Raw genomic sequence first — 21,043 nt, 5'->3', positions numbered from 1 at the left:
CGATGACCTCTCGAGGTCCCTTCCAGTCCTAGAATCTATGAATCTATGAATATTCAGAAGAGTACAGGCTTGCCTGGATGTTCAACATTTCCTCTTCTCGCTATTAGTGTGTGCTTTATACCAGCTGCTTGCCATCCATCCCAGAAGTGGCTGCCTTTCACTGGTGATGGCTATAGATAGCTTTTTACACAATTTGGGATCCTTCAGTGTTAGATAAATATAAAATATTATTATCATTTCCATTAGAGCCACTTTTGTTTTTCCAATACTAAAGCAACAGTCACAAATGCATGGCCAGAAAACAGAGCTGTAAACAGGGGAGTTTGATAGGAGTTCTCTTGGAGGGGAAGGGAGGAGGCTAGCCCCTGCTCCTTTGGGGGCAGAGTATGAGTTTGTGTGGGTGTTGTGTGTTTTTCTGGGAGGTTGGGGGGGGGTATTTTTGTTTGTTTGTTTTTCCTGTTCAATTTGTAGAGACTGGTAGGGGACAGTGTGTTGCTAGAGAGGCAGAGCCCTGATTAGGGGATGGGGCATCCCTGATTAGGGGGCAGGGCTTCCCTGATTAGGGGTCCTATAAAGGCATCCAAACAGTTAACCAGCAGCACAAGAGCCAGTAAACAGCTGTAAACCAGGGGAGTTTGGAAGGGGGCGGGGGGGAGCATGTGGTGTTCCAGTTTTGTTTTGGTGTTTGTTGGGGGTTTTGGTTTTGGGTTGGTTTTTTTTGCTTGACAGGAGCTTAGGCGGGAAGATTATGACGGACACAGAGGCAACAGCGGTAGTGACCCAAGCAGTGGAAGACACAATGAAGATGACTGGATATGGAAGCTGTGTGATGTAAATTATCCTGGAGCGTGTACCTGAAAAAAGCTTTGATGGTATGAAGTGCCACCTGATGGAACTGATGTAAGAGAAGATCTGAGGTTTGGAGATGCAGGTGGAAACTATGGTTGAGTTTCGAAGGAGATTTGAGCAGATGATGGAGGGAAGGCAAGAGGAGGCTGAAGGGAAAAGAGTTGAGACTCGCAGATGCAAGCTGGACTGAAGAACTCGGAGGGGAGACTGCTGGGTGAGGAACATGGCCACTAGAAGCATGTGAATACAAGAACCAGGCAGAGGAAAAGACCAGCTAGCGAAGGAGAAATAGAGTTCAGGAACAGGTTTGCTGATTTGGAGAAAGAAGAAGGGGCACAGCAGGCAGTAACTGAAGGTGGGAGGACAAGAAAGAAGAGAAGAGTGGCCAGTCCTATAAGAAGAGGGGAAGAGCCAATGGAGATACCCAGAGTTCAGAACCCGAGGAGGATACAGAATGACTCGCAGAAGATTTCAAGGAAGTATAAAAGACAAGAGGACTTGCAGCCAGAAAGAACAGGAGGAAGTCCAGAGAATCGCAGCAACACCAGGAAAAGGCCAGTCTACATGACTGGGGACTCCCTATTAAGAACAGACAGGTCTGTCACCAGAGCTGTTCCGGAGAACAGAAGGGTGTGCTGTCTGGCGAGAACTAAGATATGGGATGTGGTCCTGAGGCTGTAGAAGAACCTAACGGAAGCAGGAAAGACTCCACTGATTCCCCCTCACATGGGAACAAATGACACAGCTAGATTCTCACTGGAATGTTTCAAGGGAGACTATGCCAGGGTGGGGAAGACGCTTAAAAAAATGGATGCTCAAGTGATCTTTAGTGGGATTCTACCTGTCCCTAGAGGAGGAGGGCGAAGGCAAGACAAGATTATGATGATCAACAGATGGCTCAGGCAATGGTGCTATAAGGAGGGCTTTGGGATGTTTGACCACCGGGAGGTATTCATGGACAGAGAACTGTTCTCATGGGATGGACTCACCTGAGTAGGGAGGGAAATAGACTTCTGGGATGGAGGTTGGGACAGCTGATTAAAAGAGCTTTAAACTAGGAACCTGGGGGAGACGGTTGAGAATGCTCATGTAATCGCCACACCTGATTTTAACATTGAGAGAGAGGAAAATCAAGTAAGAAAGGACAGAGCAATGGAGAAAGGAACAGCAGTGGGTAGGAGAATGGCCATTAAGAAGAAAGATAGTGCCAATACCAATGAAGCTAATGGGCAGGTAGGTGATACCGGCAGTAGAATGATTGTATCTAACCGGGCAAGGAATTTGGGTGAAGCCAAGCAACAACAATTAAGATGTTTGTACACCTTGCAAGGAGCCTGAGTAACAAAATGGAGGAACTAGAACTACTGGTGCAGGAACTGAAACCAGATATTATAGGATAACATAAACATGGTGGAATAGTAGTCATGACTGGAGTACAGGATTTGAAGGGTATATGCAGTTCAGGTAAGACAGAAATAAAGGGAAAGGTAGTGGAGTAGTATTGTATATTGATGAGGTAGACTGTAATGAAATTAGAAGTGATGGAATGGATAATAGAGTCTGTTTAGGCCAAAATTACTTTTGGGAATAAAGCTACACCCTTGGGCTAGTGCTTGGGGTATGCTACAGACCCCCATGATCCGATTTGGATATGCATAGAGACCTCTTTAGTATTTTTAATTAAATAAATACTACTGGAAATTGTGTGATTGAGGGAAACTTTAACTTCCCAGATATAGATTGGAGGACAAACGCTACCTATAATAGTAGGGCCCAGATTTTCCTGGATGTGATAGCTGACAGATTTCTTGCCAAATAGTCACTGAAGCAACAAGAGGTGAGGCCATTTTAGATTTGGTATTGGTGAGTAGTGAGGACCTCAAAGAAAAACTGGTTGTAGGGGACAACCTAGATTCGAGTGATCATGAACTCATTCAGTTTAAACTAAATGGAAGGATAAACAAAAATAGATCTGCAACTAGGGTCCTTGATTTCAAAAGGACAAACTTTTGAAACTTTTGATGTGAAACTCAGGCCTAGTCATGAAAGATTTCACAGCACATTTTTCTAAGATAAGGTGGGTTGGCACCAGTTTCCTGTCCAAATCTCAAATTGGGCAAGTACATTCTGTCTAGCTAAATTTCCTCTGTAGTTTCAATTGGAGAAGTCATGCTTCATTCCCTTCCTAAAAACTGTACTGTAGCTGGGAAAGAATAACTGCGTTGTTTGACCCAGAGATGGCTGCATTTCCGTGGCATGAAATGACATAGTGAGAGTGTTCTGCATTGCTCAGAAGAAGACCTAGAGTCCCTTTTTGAAAGATGCCGAGAGCTCACAAATTCTACTAAAGTCAATGCAATTCTAGGGCACTCAACCCCTCACATGATCACTACTCTATGCACTTTCCAATCTTACACTTTCTTTTTTGCCTGATGGCTTTGCTAGGGAATTCCATCCAGCCTTCATTCGAGGCATGAAGGCTTTGACACAGCTGCATGGGGAGGATTGCTATGAAGTTAGAGAAAATGAGGGTCTCTGCAGAGCTCCAGTAGGGAAACAGATGGAGCCATGTGAGCGTAGAAAAAGATAATAAGTCTTTGACATTGCTAAACTGAGCCATGCATCTGTACTCATATTGCAGATTGTTCCAAAACAATCAATACTGACCATTGGAAACCAGTGTGTCAATTTATAGTGTGGCCTCCAAAACACACAGAAAATAATTTCACACATCTCAAAGCCAACCAAAACATTTCCACTTATTCCCACAGCCAGACAAGAGCTTCTCTATGAAATAGCTGTGGGCTGCCCAAGAAGTCTCAGCTTTTAAGTGGTGAATTGATCGCTACATTCAACAGTTCACTGCAGCAGTTTATAACCCGGTCATGAACCTACAGGATTTATTTTTACAGTGCATCTAAAGTAGACACAAGTATATTCTCTCACTCATTCTCTCTTAGGCAGAGTCAGAGGACACAACTGAGCATAAGTTGCTGGGATGGATGGTGCTGCAGGACTGTCAGGTGCTTGTTTTAGTATTCAGAATTCGTATTCCAAGAATGTCAGTGCACATCTTCAGAATTTCACTCTACATCCATGTGCCACTGCACATGTATCCTCCTGTTACAGCCCCCAGCTTCAGAGTCTGACTCCTATAAAGACTCATGCTTTCAACTCGGCAGATCTATGGTCCTGGCCAAGATGTCAGCCCTTGCACAAAGACAAGGGTCGGCAACGTGTCCATACACAGACACAAGTTTCCGTGGTAAAAATTTTGAGATCCGTGGGGACGCTTACCTCAGGTGACTCCCTGCAAGTGGCTCCCTGTCCCTGCTGTTGCTGGCAGAGGCACGGCCAGGTGGCGCCGCATGTTGCCTCCATCCCCCTTCCCTGAGCGCTGACTCCGCGGCTCCCAGTCCATTGGCCGGTAACCGTGGCCAATGGGAGCTGCAGGGGCGGCACCTGTGGATGTGGCAGAGTGCAGAGCCGCCTGGCTGCGCCTCTGTGTAGGCGCCGGAAAGCGGGCATGCTGCTGCCTCCGGGAACTGCTTGAGGTAAGCACCGCCCGGAGCATGCACCCCTGACTCCCTCCTGGGCCCCAACCCCCTGCCCCAGTCCCAACCTCAATCCCCCTCCCACTCCCTTGATCCCAGCCTGGAGCACCCTCCTGCACCCGAAACCCCTCATCCCCAGCCCCACCCCAGAGCCTGCACCCCCAGCTGGAGCCTTCACCCACCCCCAACCCCAACCCCCTCCTCCATCCCGGGTCCCCCTCTCGCACCCTGAACCCCTAATTTCTGGCCCCACCCCAGAATCCACACCCCCAGCCCAGAGCCCATACCCCCTCCCACACTGCAACCCCCTGCCTCAGCCCAGAGCCCCCTCCCGCCCCCCCCCCAACGTCTATCACTAAGTCTGATAATTTTGTCAAGTGTCCGTTGCGCAACATGGTGGTGCTGACCCCTGCACAAAGATCCCTCCAGAGCACACAATCCTCAGAAGTTGACTATATTTCCTGTCTAATAAAAAAGCAATAGGCAGAGACAAAGTCAGGATAATCAGAGCATGACACTAAACCTAACAGCTGGGTCCCCCTCACCTCTCAGCTTTTCACCAACTCTCTATCTTTCATGAACAGACTTTCTTCTACCGTATTCTTCCCCATCCCTATTTATAAAGTTATGTAGCTGGTACAAATATTTTTAATTCACATTTATCTTAGCGGTTAATCCTCAGATGAGGTGACTGGGGAAGGAGAAGCAGATAGTGAGGCTGGCAGCATTCTCCAGGGTGGTTTATTCCAGGGTATGGTTCTCCAGTTGCTGAAGGAAATGGTGCACAGTGGCACTAAATCCCACTCTGTCTCTCGGTCAATAACCCCACTGATACGCTCAGTAACCTTCCACACAACCATTTACTCACCCCACTAATCCAGCCCACACCACCACAACTCACTCACCCAGTTACCACTACAACCAGTCACCCACCACACACACAACCCTACTTCCACCACTCGCTCCTCTCAGCCACCCACGCCCAGCTCCACAAAGGGACATAGGCATTGCAATGCTCGGCATCACAAGGCCTAACTTTTAGGAGCCAAGAAAGCTACAGGATCAACACTGTGATCAACAAAGCCTGAGACAGGCACCTAGGCTCCCCTATACAATGACTAGGGGAGAGACAGGCACCTCCGAATGCGATCCACAAAAGCCAACATGCTAGAAGCTGCCTAAGCCAGCTAACAGGAGATACTGATGAGAGGGGGCTGTCCTCAGCCCCACCTCTCTCACAATGTTGGGCACATAACTTCAGGAACTTATCTCTGCTAGCGATCCATAGCCAGGAACACCTCTCCTGGAGTCAGGCACAGCGGCGGCTTCAGGCACCAGCGCTCCAAGCACGTGCCTCGGGCGGCAAGCCATGGGGGGCGGCCTGCCGGTCCCTGCGAGGGCGGCAGTCAGGCAGCCTTCGGCGGCTTGCTTGCGGGAGGTCCGCTGGTCCCACGGATTCGGCGGCAATTCAGCGGCAGGTACACCGAAGCCACGGGACTGGCGGACCTCCCGCAGGCATGCCACCAAATCCACGGTACCGGGGACCTCCCTCAGGCGTGCCGCCGAAGGCAGCCTGCCTGCCATGCTTGGAGCGGCAAAAAAGCTAGAGCCGCCCCTGGTCAGGCAGCTGAGGCGCCTAAGTCCGTTTTTGTGAGAATGAGTCAGGCACCTGCCTCACTCTACACAAAATAACCAGAAGAGGTAGTGCAGGTGCCAACCTTATAAGATTTAATCTAGTAATCAGAGCACTTCCCTGGCAGACCCCGGTTCAATTCCTCCCTCTACCAGAGCGGGAGAAAAGAACCTGTTACCTCTCAAGCAAGTGCAACCATTGAGCAACGAGACAGTCTGATATGGGGCTCCCTCAGTCTTTCCGGCTGAAGCTGTTCCACTTTTGATAAATTATCAAAGAATGACTAGGCCAGAGAGAGAGCAATAGGACAACAATGACTCTGTAGCCTGATGCTTAAGGAACCCACAGGGGAGGTGGGAGACCCAGGGTCCAGGCACCCTGCTCCAATGACTTTTTAGGGATTTATACACAGTGGAACAGCATCAACAGGAGAGACTGACGGAGCCCCCACACCAGACTGTCTCATAATTCAGTGGTTAGCACACACCCCTGAGAGGTGGGAGACCCCTGTTCAAATTCTTTCTCCCCCTCAGGTAGAGAGGGGAATTGAACCTGGGTCACCCACTGCCCAGATGAGTGCTGTAACCACTGGGTTACAAGGTGGGCAGCGGCGGCAGCAGCACCTTCTCCTCTGGTGACCAGATTTTTGAATGGAACCAGATCTGGTAGGCAGCCTCTGAGTATGAGAAAGGCAGGTGAACACCGATCTTCCCCCGTTTTGTGGCTCACTCTTGGGCTTAGGTGGGAGAGAGGCATGCGGACACCTAGGGTGTGCCCGGAAGTAGAAACTTAGGCACTTCTGGAGCTTTTCCCTTAAAAACTTAGGTGCTGAGTGAGTTTAGGGTTACATGGGAATTTTGTGGATAGCAGTAGAGCCAACCCTGGGATTTAGGGATCTAATCCCCAATATGCACCACATCACAACACACATATCTAACTCTCTCACTCACCCCTCTCAATCACCCAGCTACACACCCCACCACACACACCCTTTCTCCACCACTCCCTCCTCTCAGTCACCCACCACCACTCTTCACTCACATTACTTTGCTGATTGCTCTCTCTGATAGTGGGGAAAGGATCTTCTCTTCTTCTCCCACAGGTGGAAGGGGAGCAGGAGCTGTGGGAATCGTCTCCCTTGATCCCTTCCAGAATGCAAGAGCTTCTTCTCCTCATCCTGGAAGAGTGCAAGGAGGCTTGTTCAGCCCCATCTTCCTTCCCTGCCCATCACAAAGGGCCTGGATATTCAATTTCACATCTAGCTGTATGCCTCTCTTCCCCAGAGCCTGCAAGTCCTTGACTGCCTGAAACATGCCAGGGGAGAGAAAGGATTCAGCCATCTCTTACTGCTACTTGATTTAAAAAAAACTTGTTCAGATTAAGTGGGCTGGGCAGCAAACAGACTAGTGAAATAACACAAAGTGAGTCCATGGGCAGCTTCTGAGCAGGTTACTAATTTAGAAGTAGTTAGCATTTTTGTGCTTACCAATCGTGGTCCCGTCTGTGTTATCTCATCTCTGCAGCTTTCTGTGCACTTACGTCCAAACGTCAGTCCTGCTGATGTTAATAGCAAAGCTCCGACTGACTTTGATGGGAGCAGCATTTGGCATTTGATCCATGAAAATTTGGGATATTGACATGAAAAATAAACAGATCTCCTCCCCACATTTGAATATAAAAATCAGCTCCTGTTTATAATCTATTCCACAGATCCCTGATGACCTGGATAGATAGATATAGATATAGACACAAGCATTTCAGCATACCTCTGTGTGTGTATGTGTATACACACACAATACATACACACCAACACACACACACACACACACATACACACATATATATATATATATATATATATATATATATATATATATATATCCAGGTTGTCAGGGAACTGTGGACTAGATTATAAACAGGTGTTCCTTATATTCAAACATGGGTTGGCTATTTGTTTACTTTTCATAATAATATCCCAAAGCAAAATTTATTATTTGTTAATCATATATTTCTCTCCCTCTTTTAACAATAATGTTCCTGCTTCTGTCTCCATTCAGAGCTCAAGAGGAAAACGTGACTATGATGTTTGCCTATGGTATGGATACTAGCAAAGGTTCTTTTGTTATCCCAACAGTACTGCTACCACTCCAGAACGACAGCCTCTCTGAAACCTCTATGTCTCTGGCAAGCCATGAGATGACAGATTTATCCAAGGAACACAGAGCAGAGAGGAACAGTACTGTCTTGCAGTATGAACTGAGACCAGGGGAAATAGTAGTAGCCAGCATGGTTTTTGGAGCATTATGGCTGTTCTCTGTCTTTGGAAATTCCCTCGTTTGCTTAGTGATCCACCGGAGTAGGAGGACTCAGTCTACCACCAACTACTTTGTGGTCTCCATGGCTTGTGCCGATCTCCTCATTAGCATGACGAGTGCTCCGTTTGTGCTGCTCCAGTTTACGTCTGGCAGGTGGACACTTGGGAGCGTTATGTGCAAGCTAGTGAGATATTTTCAGTATCTCACCCCTGGTGTCCAGATCTATGTGCTGCTCTCTATCTGCGTAGATAGGTTCTACACAATTGTCTATCCTTTGAGTTTCAAAGTGTCCAGAGAAAAAGCCAAGAAAATGATTGCAGCATCTTGGATCTTTGATGCTGCTTTTGTGTCCCCAGCTTTCTTTTTCTATGGCTCCAGCTGGGACAACCATTGCAACTTTTTTCTCCCCTATTCTTGGGATGGAGCTGTCTACAGCATCATCCATCTTTTGGTGAGTTTTTTGATTCCATCCATTTTCATCATCCTATTTTACCAAAAGGTCATCAAGTACATTTGGAGGATAGGAACCGATGGCAGAACAGTCAGGCGGACCATGAATATAGTCCCAAGGACAAAAGTAAAAACCATCAAGATGTTCCTGATGTTAAATTTAGTATTTCTGCTATCATGGCTCCCTTTTTACGTGGTGCAGCTGTGGCACCCACAGGAGACAGACTACAGAAAGAGTTCTTTGGTTTTCATGGCTATCACTTGGATATCCTTTAGTTCGTCAGCTTCTAAGCCCACCCTGTACTCAGTGTATAATGCAAACTTCAGGAAAGGGATGAAAGAAACATTTTGCATGTCCTCCATGAAATGCTACCGAAGCAATGCATACACCATCACCACCAGTTCAAGGATAGCCAAAAAAAATTACGTTGGAATCTCAGAAATCCCCGCACCAACCAAACCTGTAACCAAAGACTCAATCTATGATTCATTTGACAGAGAAGCAAAGGAAAAAAAGCTTGCTTGGCCTATTAATTCGAACTCACCAAATACATTTGTCTAATTGAGTTGAATAATTATTATGCACCACTAGATCAAAGAGCTTGATCTCTTTTTTGAACAGACATATATTTAAATATTTTTGCATACAATTTAAAGGGAGACAAAATATGCTTTATTTTATTAAATGCATTGATTTTCTTGTATACGGTATTTTTTTTAATTTTAGTTACATTCTGCTTTTTGGAACAATTATCCTACAACCATGAACAGTCTTTTCAAAAATCTCATACTATCTACATGTAAATAAAATAAAAACTGCTTTTTACTATGGCACGTTGATCACTCTGTATAAACGTGTAAAGCCACCCAAGTCCATATAGACTAGTTTTTGGTTACTATTCTAATGAGATGTTGTTGGAGTGTGTTTTTTCTCTTTGTGAAAACCTTGTGGGTGAGATCTTCCGAAGTGTTCAGCTTAGCTTAACTTTGCTCCCATGGAAGTTAATGATACAACTCACACTGACTTCAAGAGTAGAGGTAGTCCAGTGCTAAATGCTTTTGAATATTCTCCTGCCTGTATCTAAAAGGCTCCTGTTGCTTTTCATGCCTAAGAATATCTCTCTTTTGTCTTAGGTGCATTGGCTTCTTAATATTTCTATGAGACATTTCCCCCCACCGCACACCCACACGTTGGTCTATGAAAGAAAGGCAAACCAAGGTCTGCATCCTTCAAACACTTACACAGATGAGTGACTTTGCACATGTGACTAGTCTCACTGAGTTCAATGGAACTGCTCACATGTATAAAGTTACTTGTGGATCTGGGCTCAAGCACCATGTGGCCCGGGGGAACTACCATTTGGATCAAGGTTTTGAATAAGTAAAACCAAAACTAAAATCCGAAATTCACTGCATATTAGTGCAATAAATTTGGGGGAGGGGGTGGGGCCAGAGTGTGGGTTTTTACTACATCTTTGTGCAGCACCTTACACAATGGGGTCCAATCCCTAACTGGAGTCTCTAGGTCCTACCGTAATACAAATTACTATTAGAGAGATTAAATTGCCAGACCCAAGTATCCCTGGTGTTCACTGGAGGTGTTTTAAAACCAAATTCTATCACTCAAATATGTTTTATAAGTGTGTGTTGTCCTAAAAGCTTTGTACACACGCTGAGTGGGAAAGGAATTGTTCTGATGCCTTAGAAACCCTTTCCCTCTCTCTGTCAAGTCTTGACTCCCTACTACCAAAGAAAGAGGAAGAGGGATGAATAACAGGTCAGGGTCAATGACACTTCTAGGATCAGAGGATGTCACTAGAGAATGATGCAACGTGCTTCTGTCCATCCTGTTACACACACATACATACACACACACATGCTTTCTGAATAGTTTTCCCAGGACCATGAAGCCCAGGACTGAACTTGACTCCTCTGACATTTTAGTGCACATTTTAAATGCATATCTATGACTCACAGTGATGAAAAACAGGCAAGCGTGGTCTGCATTCTTCATCATATATAAGCGTATCAGCTTCCATAGCCCTATTATAATAATACACACGTCTACAGCACCTTTCATCCAAGGATGCAAAAATGTTTTGCACAAGAGGCTTACAAATATTATCCTCCTTTTACAAGTAGGGGAAGCTAAGGCACAGAATACATTTGAAGTTACTGACAGCGAGTAATTGGCAAAACTGGAAATAGAACCCACATTTCTTTGCTCCCCATTCCCTGCTCTAAACACTAGACTTGCTGGCTCCCTGGCAAATATGACATTGTCGAGATACTTGAGCTATATAGGTTGCATTGTCGGCCCTGTGTCCATTTCAGGAGTGTTATAATGTCTGCAAAGGCATTCAGTGTAGCTTGTAGTACCTCAGGTATAACAACTCTGCATTGCATTTGCCCTCTGATGGACCTGGAGACTGCAGTTCTGGAAACCTTTACTCTGATGTGATTTGAAGGACGTTAACATGGACTGCTATATTTGTTATCAATCCTTATTGCACCTGCCAACGTATAACAGATTTAAACTGCATTCCCCTCCTGCTCAGGACCACAGCCACTTGCTGATGAACAGGGAGGAAGGGCCATGGCCAGGCTTCCCATCCACTTCCAAGGATATAGTGCTTCCAGCAGCATAAGCGCTCCACCACCTTGCACTCAGGGAGTAATGGCTACCAGATGGTGGCTGCTTCCTGGGTGCGAGGACTGAGAAGGGACTCCCACACCCACTCCCCATGCCAGTGCACCCACACAGGGATAGACTCACTATGGAGAACGGGTACTAACATGTACCTAATAGACATCTTGGAAGAGACAAATTGGCATGTAGACTTTTTCACTATCAATAAACATGGCTTTGGCTCATATCTCTGTACAAGCACAAAACAGAAGACTTTCAGATCTGTGTGACAGGGTGTATTAGCCCTGCACTGGTGCAGCAGGGGTAACCCTTCTTTCTTGGCTGAGGAGGCCACGCCCCCTCTGTTCTGCTGAGCATGCTCCAGCTGGAGACAGGATATAAAAGGCAGCAGAGCAGCTCAGTCTGGGCTGACTGCTGGTGAGGAAGGAGGTGCTCTGCTGACTCCTTGGGGAGGAACGCTTGCACTCCAGGATGCAGAGGCCAGCCAGATGGAGATGTACCCCAACACACAGGCTCGGGACACTGCAGAGAGGGGTGAGACCGTGGAGACCCAGAGACAGACAAACTGCAGAGAATCAGGTAGGAAGTGACCCAAGGAAACTTTGTGAGGAAGCAGTTGTAGAACCGGAGACAGGCTCAGCGTGTTTCGGTAGGATCCCCGTCGAGCTGGTGGTGGGCAACCCCACCACCGATAGGACCCTGGGTTGGGACCCGGTGGAGAGGGCGGGTCTGGGTCCCCCTATCCTGGCCACTTCACACCCCGGGGTGGTGGCCCAGCTCACCTACACTATTGACTCTGGCCGCTGGACCGCATTGCCCTGAGAACAAAGGCCATATTGCTGACTCTGGCCACTAGACTGTACCACCCTGATAGCAAGGGAAGGGCTACTGACTCTGGCCACTAGGCCACATTTGTCCTGCACCCAATGGCCGGGCTACTGACTAAGGCTACAGGGCCCGGCAGCCCCGAGACCGCACCTCTCCCCCTCCCCCAAAGGGTGACGGGGTGTATCAGCTCTGCAATAACAAGTGGAGAATGCAGGCAATGATTGGGGCCTGCTAAAAGTCCCAAACCAGACAGATGGAGGCCAAGAAGGTTCTGAAATGGTTACTAGAGGACCAGCATCAACAGCAGACACAGCTGCTCCAGCAGCTCATCTCCTGGCAACAGCTCCAGATGGAGCAGCAGCAGCACCAGCTCATGCGAGAGTTGGCCACCCAACCACAGGCGCAGCAGGAACGTCTAGTCCAACAGATGGCATCACTGTTGCGCCCCCTTCCCACGCCGCCACCTGAATCCTTCCCCTATCCCGGCAGAAGCAGAGACAGGGGACAGTATGACAGGGATTCTGGCACACCTGACAAAGATGGGACCCAGTGACGACCCAGGGGGGTTCCTCATGAACTTCAAGCAAGTCGCCACTGCTGCCTGGTGGCCACCTGAGCCAGGGCCGGCTCCAGGGTTTTTGCCGTCCCAAGTGGCGGGAAAAAAAAAAAGCCGTGATCGCGATCGGCGGCAGCTCCACCGCGCCGCTTTCTTCTTCGGCGGCAGGTCCTTCCCTCTGAGAGGGACTGAGGGACCTGCTGCCGAATTGCCGCCGAAGAGCCCAACGTGCCACCCCTTCCCCTTGGCCGCCCCAAGCACCTGCTTGCTGGGCTGGTGCCTGGAGCCGGCCCTGACTCGAGCACTGGGCCATGCTTCTGGCCCCTTACTTAACTGCCCAGCACAGACCACATACAGGAACCTCGACCCTCAGGAGGCACTAGAATACTCTAAGGTCAAGGCAGCTATCCTGGACCAAACAGCTGTCAACCCCAAAACATACTGCCAGTGACTCCGCTGTGAACGGTATCTGCCAGAGGCCAGATCCAGCGCTGTGGCACAACGAATCCGGGATTACTGTTGGCAGTGGCTTAAACTGGAACACCGGACTGGAGTCCAAGTGGCTGAAGCCGTGGCTCTGGAATAGTTCACCCAGATCCTGTCTGCTGGGGGGGGAAGAGTGGGTGCAACGGCATCGCCTGGCAACCCTCGCCGAAGCGGTCTCCTTGACAGAGGACTAGATGGCCGCTGAGGGATCCCAGGAGAGTGAGACCAACCAGCAGGCTGGGGGCCCTGCAAGACCGAAGGGGGGAGTCCCCGCCTCTTATCCAGTATGCCGGCACCCACAATGCCGGCACCCACAAGGGATCAAATCATGGCGGGTGTTACGAGTGTGTACAAGAGGGGCACTTCAGGAGAGAATGACCCTACATGGACTATAACTATGGGCAGGTATGGGTGACCGGTCACCATGCCCAGAAGAGGGAACTGGGTAAAATTTTTATTCCCGTTTGGGTAAACAGGATATCAACAATGGCCCTAGTTCACTCAGGATATAGTCAAACACTCATCCAGGCCGGCCTAGTTGAGATCACGGGTCCGGCTGGAGCACCCATACATCTGCAGTGCATCCATGGAGACATGAGACTGTAACCAACCACCTGTGTACGACTTGAGGCTGCTCATCAGGAAGGATTGAGCTTAGTTGGGATGGCCCTAAAGCTAGCCTACCTGGTGATCCTGGGGCGTGATTGGCAGGGCTTCACTGACCTCCTTCAGGAGTGGAGTGCACACTCCTCAGGAGTTAGGGGACACACCTCACAAAGAGGGAGTTGCTAGGCCATCCAAGGCTGGATGACCCCAAAGTCGGACCCTTGGAGAACCCCAGGACACCAGAGGCAGGCCACAACCTGGCTGAAGCCCTGACAGGGGAAGGACTAGGAAGGCTGGACATTGACAGGGACTTCCTAGAAGAACAAAGGGAAGACCCAACCCTCAGCCAGGCCTGGGAACAGGCAGTGGGCCCTACCCAGAAGGAAGACCAACCTCAGCACTTTCCCCAAGGACCCCGGTTTGAGATCCGCAACGATCTTCTCTAATAGCTGGTCCAGGACCCTCAGATGAAGGAAGACCTGTGCCAACTGCTGGTCCCACGGCAGTTCTGGCAAGGCTTGCTCCACCTGGCCCTCTCAGTATCCTGGGCCGGGCACCTGGGGAGGGATAAAATGCTGCACAGGGTGGCCCAAAGAATTTTTTGGCCCAGTATTCACCAAGAAGTGCAGGACTACTGTGCCTCTTGCCCCATGTGCCAAAAAGCCAGCCCGAATGGGGTACCGAGGGCCCCCCTTGTGCCCTTACCCCTGGGCAGGATCTTCTTCAAGCACATTGGCCTGGATCTGGTAGGCCCCCTGGAGAAGAGCAGCATGGGCCACAAGTATATTCTCATCATAGTCGGCTACACGACACGGTACCCCAAGGCTGTCCCTTTGCGAACCGCCACTGCCCCCACTATCGCTAACGAACTCCTGCAGATCTTCACCAGAGCTGGACTACCACACAAGATACTGACAGACCAGGGAAATAATGTAACATTGAGGTTGATGGTTGAGCTGTGCCTCCTGCTAAATATCCATGCCCTCAAAACCTTGGTTTACCACCCCCAGATTGAAGGGTTAATGGAGCGGTTCAACAGGACCCTGACGTCGATGATGGAGGACGATCCCGGGACTGGGATAAGTTGCTGCCCGCATTACTCTTTGCCATACAAGAGGTCCCACAGGCATCCACTGGTTTTTCCCTATTCAAACTCCTCTATGAGAGGCAGCCTCGGGGAATCCTGGACTTCCTGAGGGAGACTTGGGAGGAACAGGAAACCCAGATCAGAGGGTCTGTCCAGTACATACTGCGGTTTTGAGAACAGCTCCAGGAGCTGGGTACCTCAGTGCCGGACAACCTTTTGTGGGCCCAACGCGCCCAAGAGAACCAGTACAACAGTGGAACGAAGATGAGGACCTTCAAGCCCAGAGACCAGGTCCTGTTGTTATTACCATCCTCGGAGTCCAAGCTGATGGCCAACTGTCAGGGCCCCTTTGAGGTAACCAGATGGGTAGCACCTGTCGACTATGAGATACAGCTACCAGGACACCAGAGAGATATGTGGGTCTACCACATGAGCCTCCTCAAGGCCTGGAAGGAATGGGAAGACCTGATGATTGCCGGTACCCTTCAGAACCTGAGTTGGGGCCGCTGGCTGACAAACACTCTGAGCCAGGGCCTGTGGCAATCAGCCAGGAGCTCGATCCCAAACAGCAGGATTAGGTCTGATGGCTAGTATCAGCCTTTCCCATTGTCTTGTCAGCCCGGCCAGGGAGAACGAATGTGATGAGCCATCACATCACCACCATCCCTGGCAAGAAGCTAAGAAATAACCAAGAAGATGTGGGGGGTTGTACAGAAGGAACCAGAAAGGATGCTAGCCCTGGGAGTGGTCGAGGAGTCCAGGAGTGAGTGGTGGAGCCCTATAGACCTCATCCCCAAGCCCGATGGAGCAGTCAGATTCTGCATAGACTTCAGGAACGTGAATGCCATCTCTCAGTTTGCTGCAAACCCCATGCCCCGGGTGGAAAAACTGTTCGAGTGGCTGGGTGATGCGGAATTTATCTCTACATTAGACCTAACCAAGGGATATTGGCAGGGCAGATCCCTTTGACACCAGCCTCCAAAGAGAAGATGGCCTTTCCTACACCATTTGGCCTATATCAGTTCACCATGATGCCTTTTGGGTTGCATGGGGCCGCAGCCATCTTCCAACGGCTCAGGAATCAAATACTGTGCCCCCATAATTCGTACGTCACCATGTACATCAACGATATTGTCGTCTATAGTGCGGGCTGGAAGGAACATCTCCAACACCTCACCAGCATGCTGTGAGCCCTGGAAGATGTAGGCCTCACTGCAAACCTGGCCAAGTGTCACTTGGGTCAGTGGGAGGTGACTTACCTGTGCTACACCGTGGGTAAGGGAAAGCTATGTCCCTTAATAGAAAAGGAGCAGGCCTTATGGGACTACCTCACCCCCACAACAAAGAGACATGTACGGCAATTCTTAGGGCTGGCCGGATATTACCATTGTTTTGTATCCAATTTTGCCACGCTTGCCACCCCACTGATGGACTTGATGAAAAACTTCCAACCATGGAAAATCCAGTGGTCAGAGGACTGTGAGGCCGCCTTCCAGGCCCTGTGAGAGCGGTTGACTTGGGAGCCGGTGTTGTCTCAGCCTGACTTCACAAAACCCTTCATTCTCCAAACGGCTGCTTCGGAGGTAGGACTGGGAGTAGTGCTGTCTCAAGAACTAGAGGGGGAGGAGCACCCAATCCTGAACCTCAGCCACAAGTTGTTCCCCCCGCTACTCCACCATAGAATGAGAACTTAACCCCCTTGCTGTTAAGTGGGCAGTCGATGCCTTAAGGTATTACCTCTTAGGGAGCCTCTTTCTCTTGGTAACTGACCATGCACCCCTCTGATGGATCCATCGTATGAAGGAAACCAACACGCAAATCATGCAGGGGTACCTCTCCCTGCAACCTCATGCCTTCCGCGTGCTGCACCAGCCAGGGAAGGCCCATGCAAATGCAGACTTCTTCTTTGGGGCAGGAGGAGAAGAAGGGGAAGTAAGACAGCCCCCAGACAGCATCTTAAGGGGGAGAGTGTGTGACGGGGTGTATCAGCCCCACACTGGTGCATCATGTGTTAACCCTTCTCTCTTGGCCGAGGAGGCCACACCCCCTCAGCTCTTCTGGGCATGCTCCAGCTGGAGACAGGCTATAAAAGGCAGAAGAGCAGCTCAGTTTGGGCTGACTGCCGGTGAGGAAGGAAGTGCGCTGCTGACTCCTTGGGGAGGAATGCCTGCACTCCAGGACACGAAGGCCAGCCAGACGGAGATGGACCCTGACGCACGGGCTCAGGACACCAGAGAGAGGGGAGAGACCATGGAGACCTGGAGATTGCAAACTGCAGAGAATCAGGTAGGAAGTGACCCAGGGAAACTTTGCAAAGAAGCGGTTGTAAAACCGGAGACAGGCTCAGCATGTTTCAGTAGGTTCCCCGCCGAGCTGGTGGTGGGCAACCCTGCCACCGATAGGGCCCTGGGCTGGGACCCGATGGAGAGGGCAGGCCCGGGTCCCCCTATACTGGCCACCACCCACCCCGGGGTGGTGGCCCAGCTCACCTGCACTATTGACTCTGACCACTAAGCCGCACTGCCCTGAGAGCAAGGGCCATATTGCTGACTCTGGCCGCCAGTTTGTGTTGCCCTGCATGCAAGGGCCAGGCTACTGTCTAAGGCCACAGAGCCACACAGCCCCAAGACTGGGGGCAGCCCTACAGACTCAACCACAGGGCTGTAACACACCTCTCCCCCGCCCCCAAAGGGTGACGGGGTGTATCAGCCCCATGATAGTTTGTCATAAAGGAACCAACCACTAGTTTGAAACAAGAGGGGCAATGGTCACTGTCCCAGCCAAGGAAGAGTGAAAGCAGTGCTTATCCAAGCCAAGGAGAGGAGCGGGAGCTCCCCTGTGCTTTAGCAAAAGAAGAGAGCTACGGTTTTCCCATTTCCCCTTTCCTCTAAACCCAGGTTCCAACGAATGGTCCGTCTAGTTTAGTATCTTGTCTACGACAAGCAGGACACTTCAGAGGAAGTTGTAAAGAGCCCATCTCTTAAAATAATGCACATACATATGCATTTCCTGGAGCTGGCTACCCACAGAAACCACAGGAATTATGTCAACACTTTTAGGAATCCAGCCAAGTCAATGCAGCAAAAATGTATGTGCAGCTTGGTCAAATCTCCATTGCCAGTTCCCAATCTGTAGTCCCAACCCCACAGTCCTTATTCAGCCAAAATGCCCACTGAAGAATAGGCCCTGAGTTGGATTAATACAACTCATACTATACACACACATGCACAAACATATATGTATGTGTACATGCACATACAAACCAATGTCTCCTGCAGGAGCTCAATGTTCGATTCTGAAAGTATAAGGACTGCTTATTCTTCTAATACCCAAGCATACAACCATAATTTTAGACATTTCTTTTTTCTGATTATACATAATTAACCACCTGGTGGCACTGTGGACAGATAAGTCCAGCTGTTAATAATGCTCGTCACATCTATGATGTAGGTTAAATGCCAGTTTCATAGCAACAAGGCAATAAGAGATGTTTAAAAATCATGAGTACTCAAAGACAGCTGCAGCAGTAAAGGATAACTTGATTAATCTCTCACTGTGGTCAAAATACAGAACGATGTCTAAGTGCTGGGTGAAATTCCAAAACAATGCCCGTAGCAACCTGAAGATTATTTCAATTTCTAACCGACAAAGAACCAAATTGTAAATCCAGCATGCAAGTTCCTTAGTTGACAGCTCGGCCCAATCAAACTTTAAATTGACCTTAACAAAAGTATTGGGCAAATGCATCTCAGATCCAGTCACTTTATATGGCAGGTTTCAGAGTAACAGCCGTGTTAGTCTGTATCCGCAAAAAGAACAGGAATACTTGTGGCACCTTAGAGACTAACAAATTTATTTGAGCATAAGCTTTCGTGGGCTACAGCCCACTTCATTGCATCTGATGAAGTGCGCTGTAGCCCAAGAAAGCTTATGCTCAAATAAATTTATTAGTCTCTAAGGTGCCACAAGTACTCCTGTTCTTTTCACTTTATATGGCTTACCCCTGGGATAAATTTGTCCCATTATGTCTGGACTACAAGTACGTTTCTTGCATATACTACAAGGGCTGGGAAATGACATCTCATATGAACCAGATGACAAGACCTGGTTACAAAAATGTGGCGGATAATGAAGATTCTTATTGTAGATTAAAGGTTGAGTAGAGTATGAGAAGTATTTGTTTTTTCCTGATGTAGGTAGCAGCAGCATTATTGAGAACTTGACAGTGTATATGTGTTGAATAATAATTTTTAGAAAACTTATAATGTTGCTTCAAGATACTGTATTGACACCTTTGGAGAAGGAAGAGAACTATACAGTCACTCACAGAACACGTAGACAGCAGCAATGCAAACTCTCCTCCCCCTCTCCCATCAGCATGCCTCAACCGTGAATTAAGGGAATTGTCTGGATTCGTAAAAGGGTAATTCTGTCCCCAGACTCAATCCACCAGCAGAAGTTTCAGCCAGTGCCCTTTGTGATGCTGCTCGTTGCAATGTAGATGTTTGTATGCTAGGTGCTGAAGAGAGATCACCAACTCTTTTCACACACCCCACTGATCAGCTACTAGACAGCAGTGACTTTCAGTCATTATTGATTTGGTCTGCAATTGAACTGGTAAGAGAGTCAGGTCCTGAAGTCCCTTCTTGGAGGTTACTCAGGTAAAGCTCCATCAGACCTCACCGGAGGTTTTACCTATGAACTGTGTACGACCTGCAGGAGGTCACCCTTACTTGCTAAGGATTTTGAAAGGGGCAGTGTTTTTCTACTATATACGTTCATCAGCAGTAACTCCACTAAAGTCAATGGACTTTTAGTGATGTAAAACCAGAGTACATGAAATCAGAATCAGGCCCTAAGATTTTAGGCAGATACTTGAGATTAAATCGTGGCCACGCTGAATTCAGGGGCAAAATTCCCATTGACCTCAATGGGAACAGCATTCCACCCTAGATGAAGAGAACAAAACAGAACAAAAAACCAAAACACATTAGGGAATGTATAATTTAATAAATAATTACCTTTGGCAGCAGATATACTAAACCACAGGGGCCCCATTACTTGGATTCCACGGAAATGATCATGCCCAGGCTTCCAAATTCTAGACTAAGGGCAGATGTTAGTCACACCAACTCCTCTGGAGTTTCTGGCCGTGTGTCACACCAGATTTACGCCAGTGTGTCTCCAGAGAAATCAGTGCATCTGTAGCAGTGTAAAACTAGGATAATGGTGTAGAGAATCAGTCCCTTTATGCTTCCATACCACAGATATAGGGGTCAAACAAGTGACGCTTCCTTCCAATTAATTTTTAACTCCAAGGTGTGGGAGATGGCGCCTGAGTTAAACCAAGTTAACTGGCAGGTTTCTCTCAAAGAGAATGTAGGTAGACATTTGTTTTCCTGCAGAAAAAGGGGAGAGGAGGAAAAAGAGAAGAATGACGCAGTGCGTTATTGCAGGTACTGCAACCTAAATGTAAACTCCTCCCAGCAGGGACGATGGCAGTTTTGTTTTGTACAACACTACACACCCCATTAATAATAATAATTCATATGCTATCAACATAGATATGTTATCCTGTAGCAATCATTGGTCAAACTGTTTGAAGCAAAGGCTAGCGGTGCTCCACAAAGACTCTCGGACAGGGTTCGAATCCTTATGAACTATATGCTCTTTCAAAAGCCTAAAGTAAAAGTGGCCAAAGGATTTCGGACTGGGGACTCACATAATGATCGCGAATTGAAATTCTGGATTGCAACTGTCTCAGGGGCTGCTTTACAACTCTAGCTTATTGACTCATCTTACTGCACCAGGCTATCGGAGACCTTATTTGTGTGCTTGTTGGAAGGCCTATCCTCCACTGCTTCTTGGGCCCTATTTAACTTTTCAGAGGTTTCAGGCAACAAAATGGGCATCCAATCTCAATATGCAATGCCAGTGATGACAGAGAAAAGCACTACAGACCTTTTGAAAAACTGGGGTTTGTGAAATATCTTAAGAGTCTGTTTTAGAGGCTGTCATCTGGTTTGGCA

General features: G+C 48.4%; 1 protein-coding gene across 1 annotated transcript; it reads left to right on the top strand.

Moving 5' to 3' along the window:
* The first annotated feature begins 8,103 nt into the window (after nt 1–8,103).
* GPR19 (G protein-coupled receptor 19) lies at nt 8,104–9,363 on the top strand. The gene has a single exon (XM_024202799.2). The coding sequence runs from the start codon at nt 8,116–8,118 to the stop codon at nt 9,361–9,363; it is 1,248 nt and encodes a 415-aa protein (XP_024058567.1). The 5' UTR covers nt 8,104–8,115.
* Nucleotides 9,364–21,043: the final 11,680 nt, after the last annotated feature.

Source organism: Terrapene carolina, unplaced genomic scaffold, assembly GCF_002925995.2.
Source record: "Terrapene carolina triunguis isolate 2854851 unplaced genomic scaffold, T_m_triunguis-2.0 Scaffold112, whole genome shotgun sequence".
In the NCBI taxonomy this organism is placed as follows: domain Eukaryota; kingdom Metazoa; phylum Chordata; order Testudines; family Emydidae; genus Terrapene; species Terrapene triunguis.
This window is presented reverse-complemented; position numbering and strand designations above follow the sequence as displayed.

What these genes read in the sequence shown, in the direction of transcription:
- GPR19 (XM_024202799.2), top strand. Translation starts at nt 8,116, where the DNA reads ATGATGTTTGCCTATGGTATGGATACTAGCAAAGGTTCTTTTGTTATC.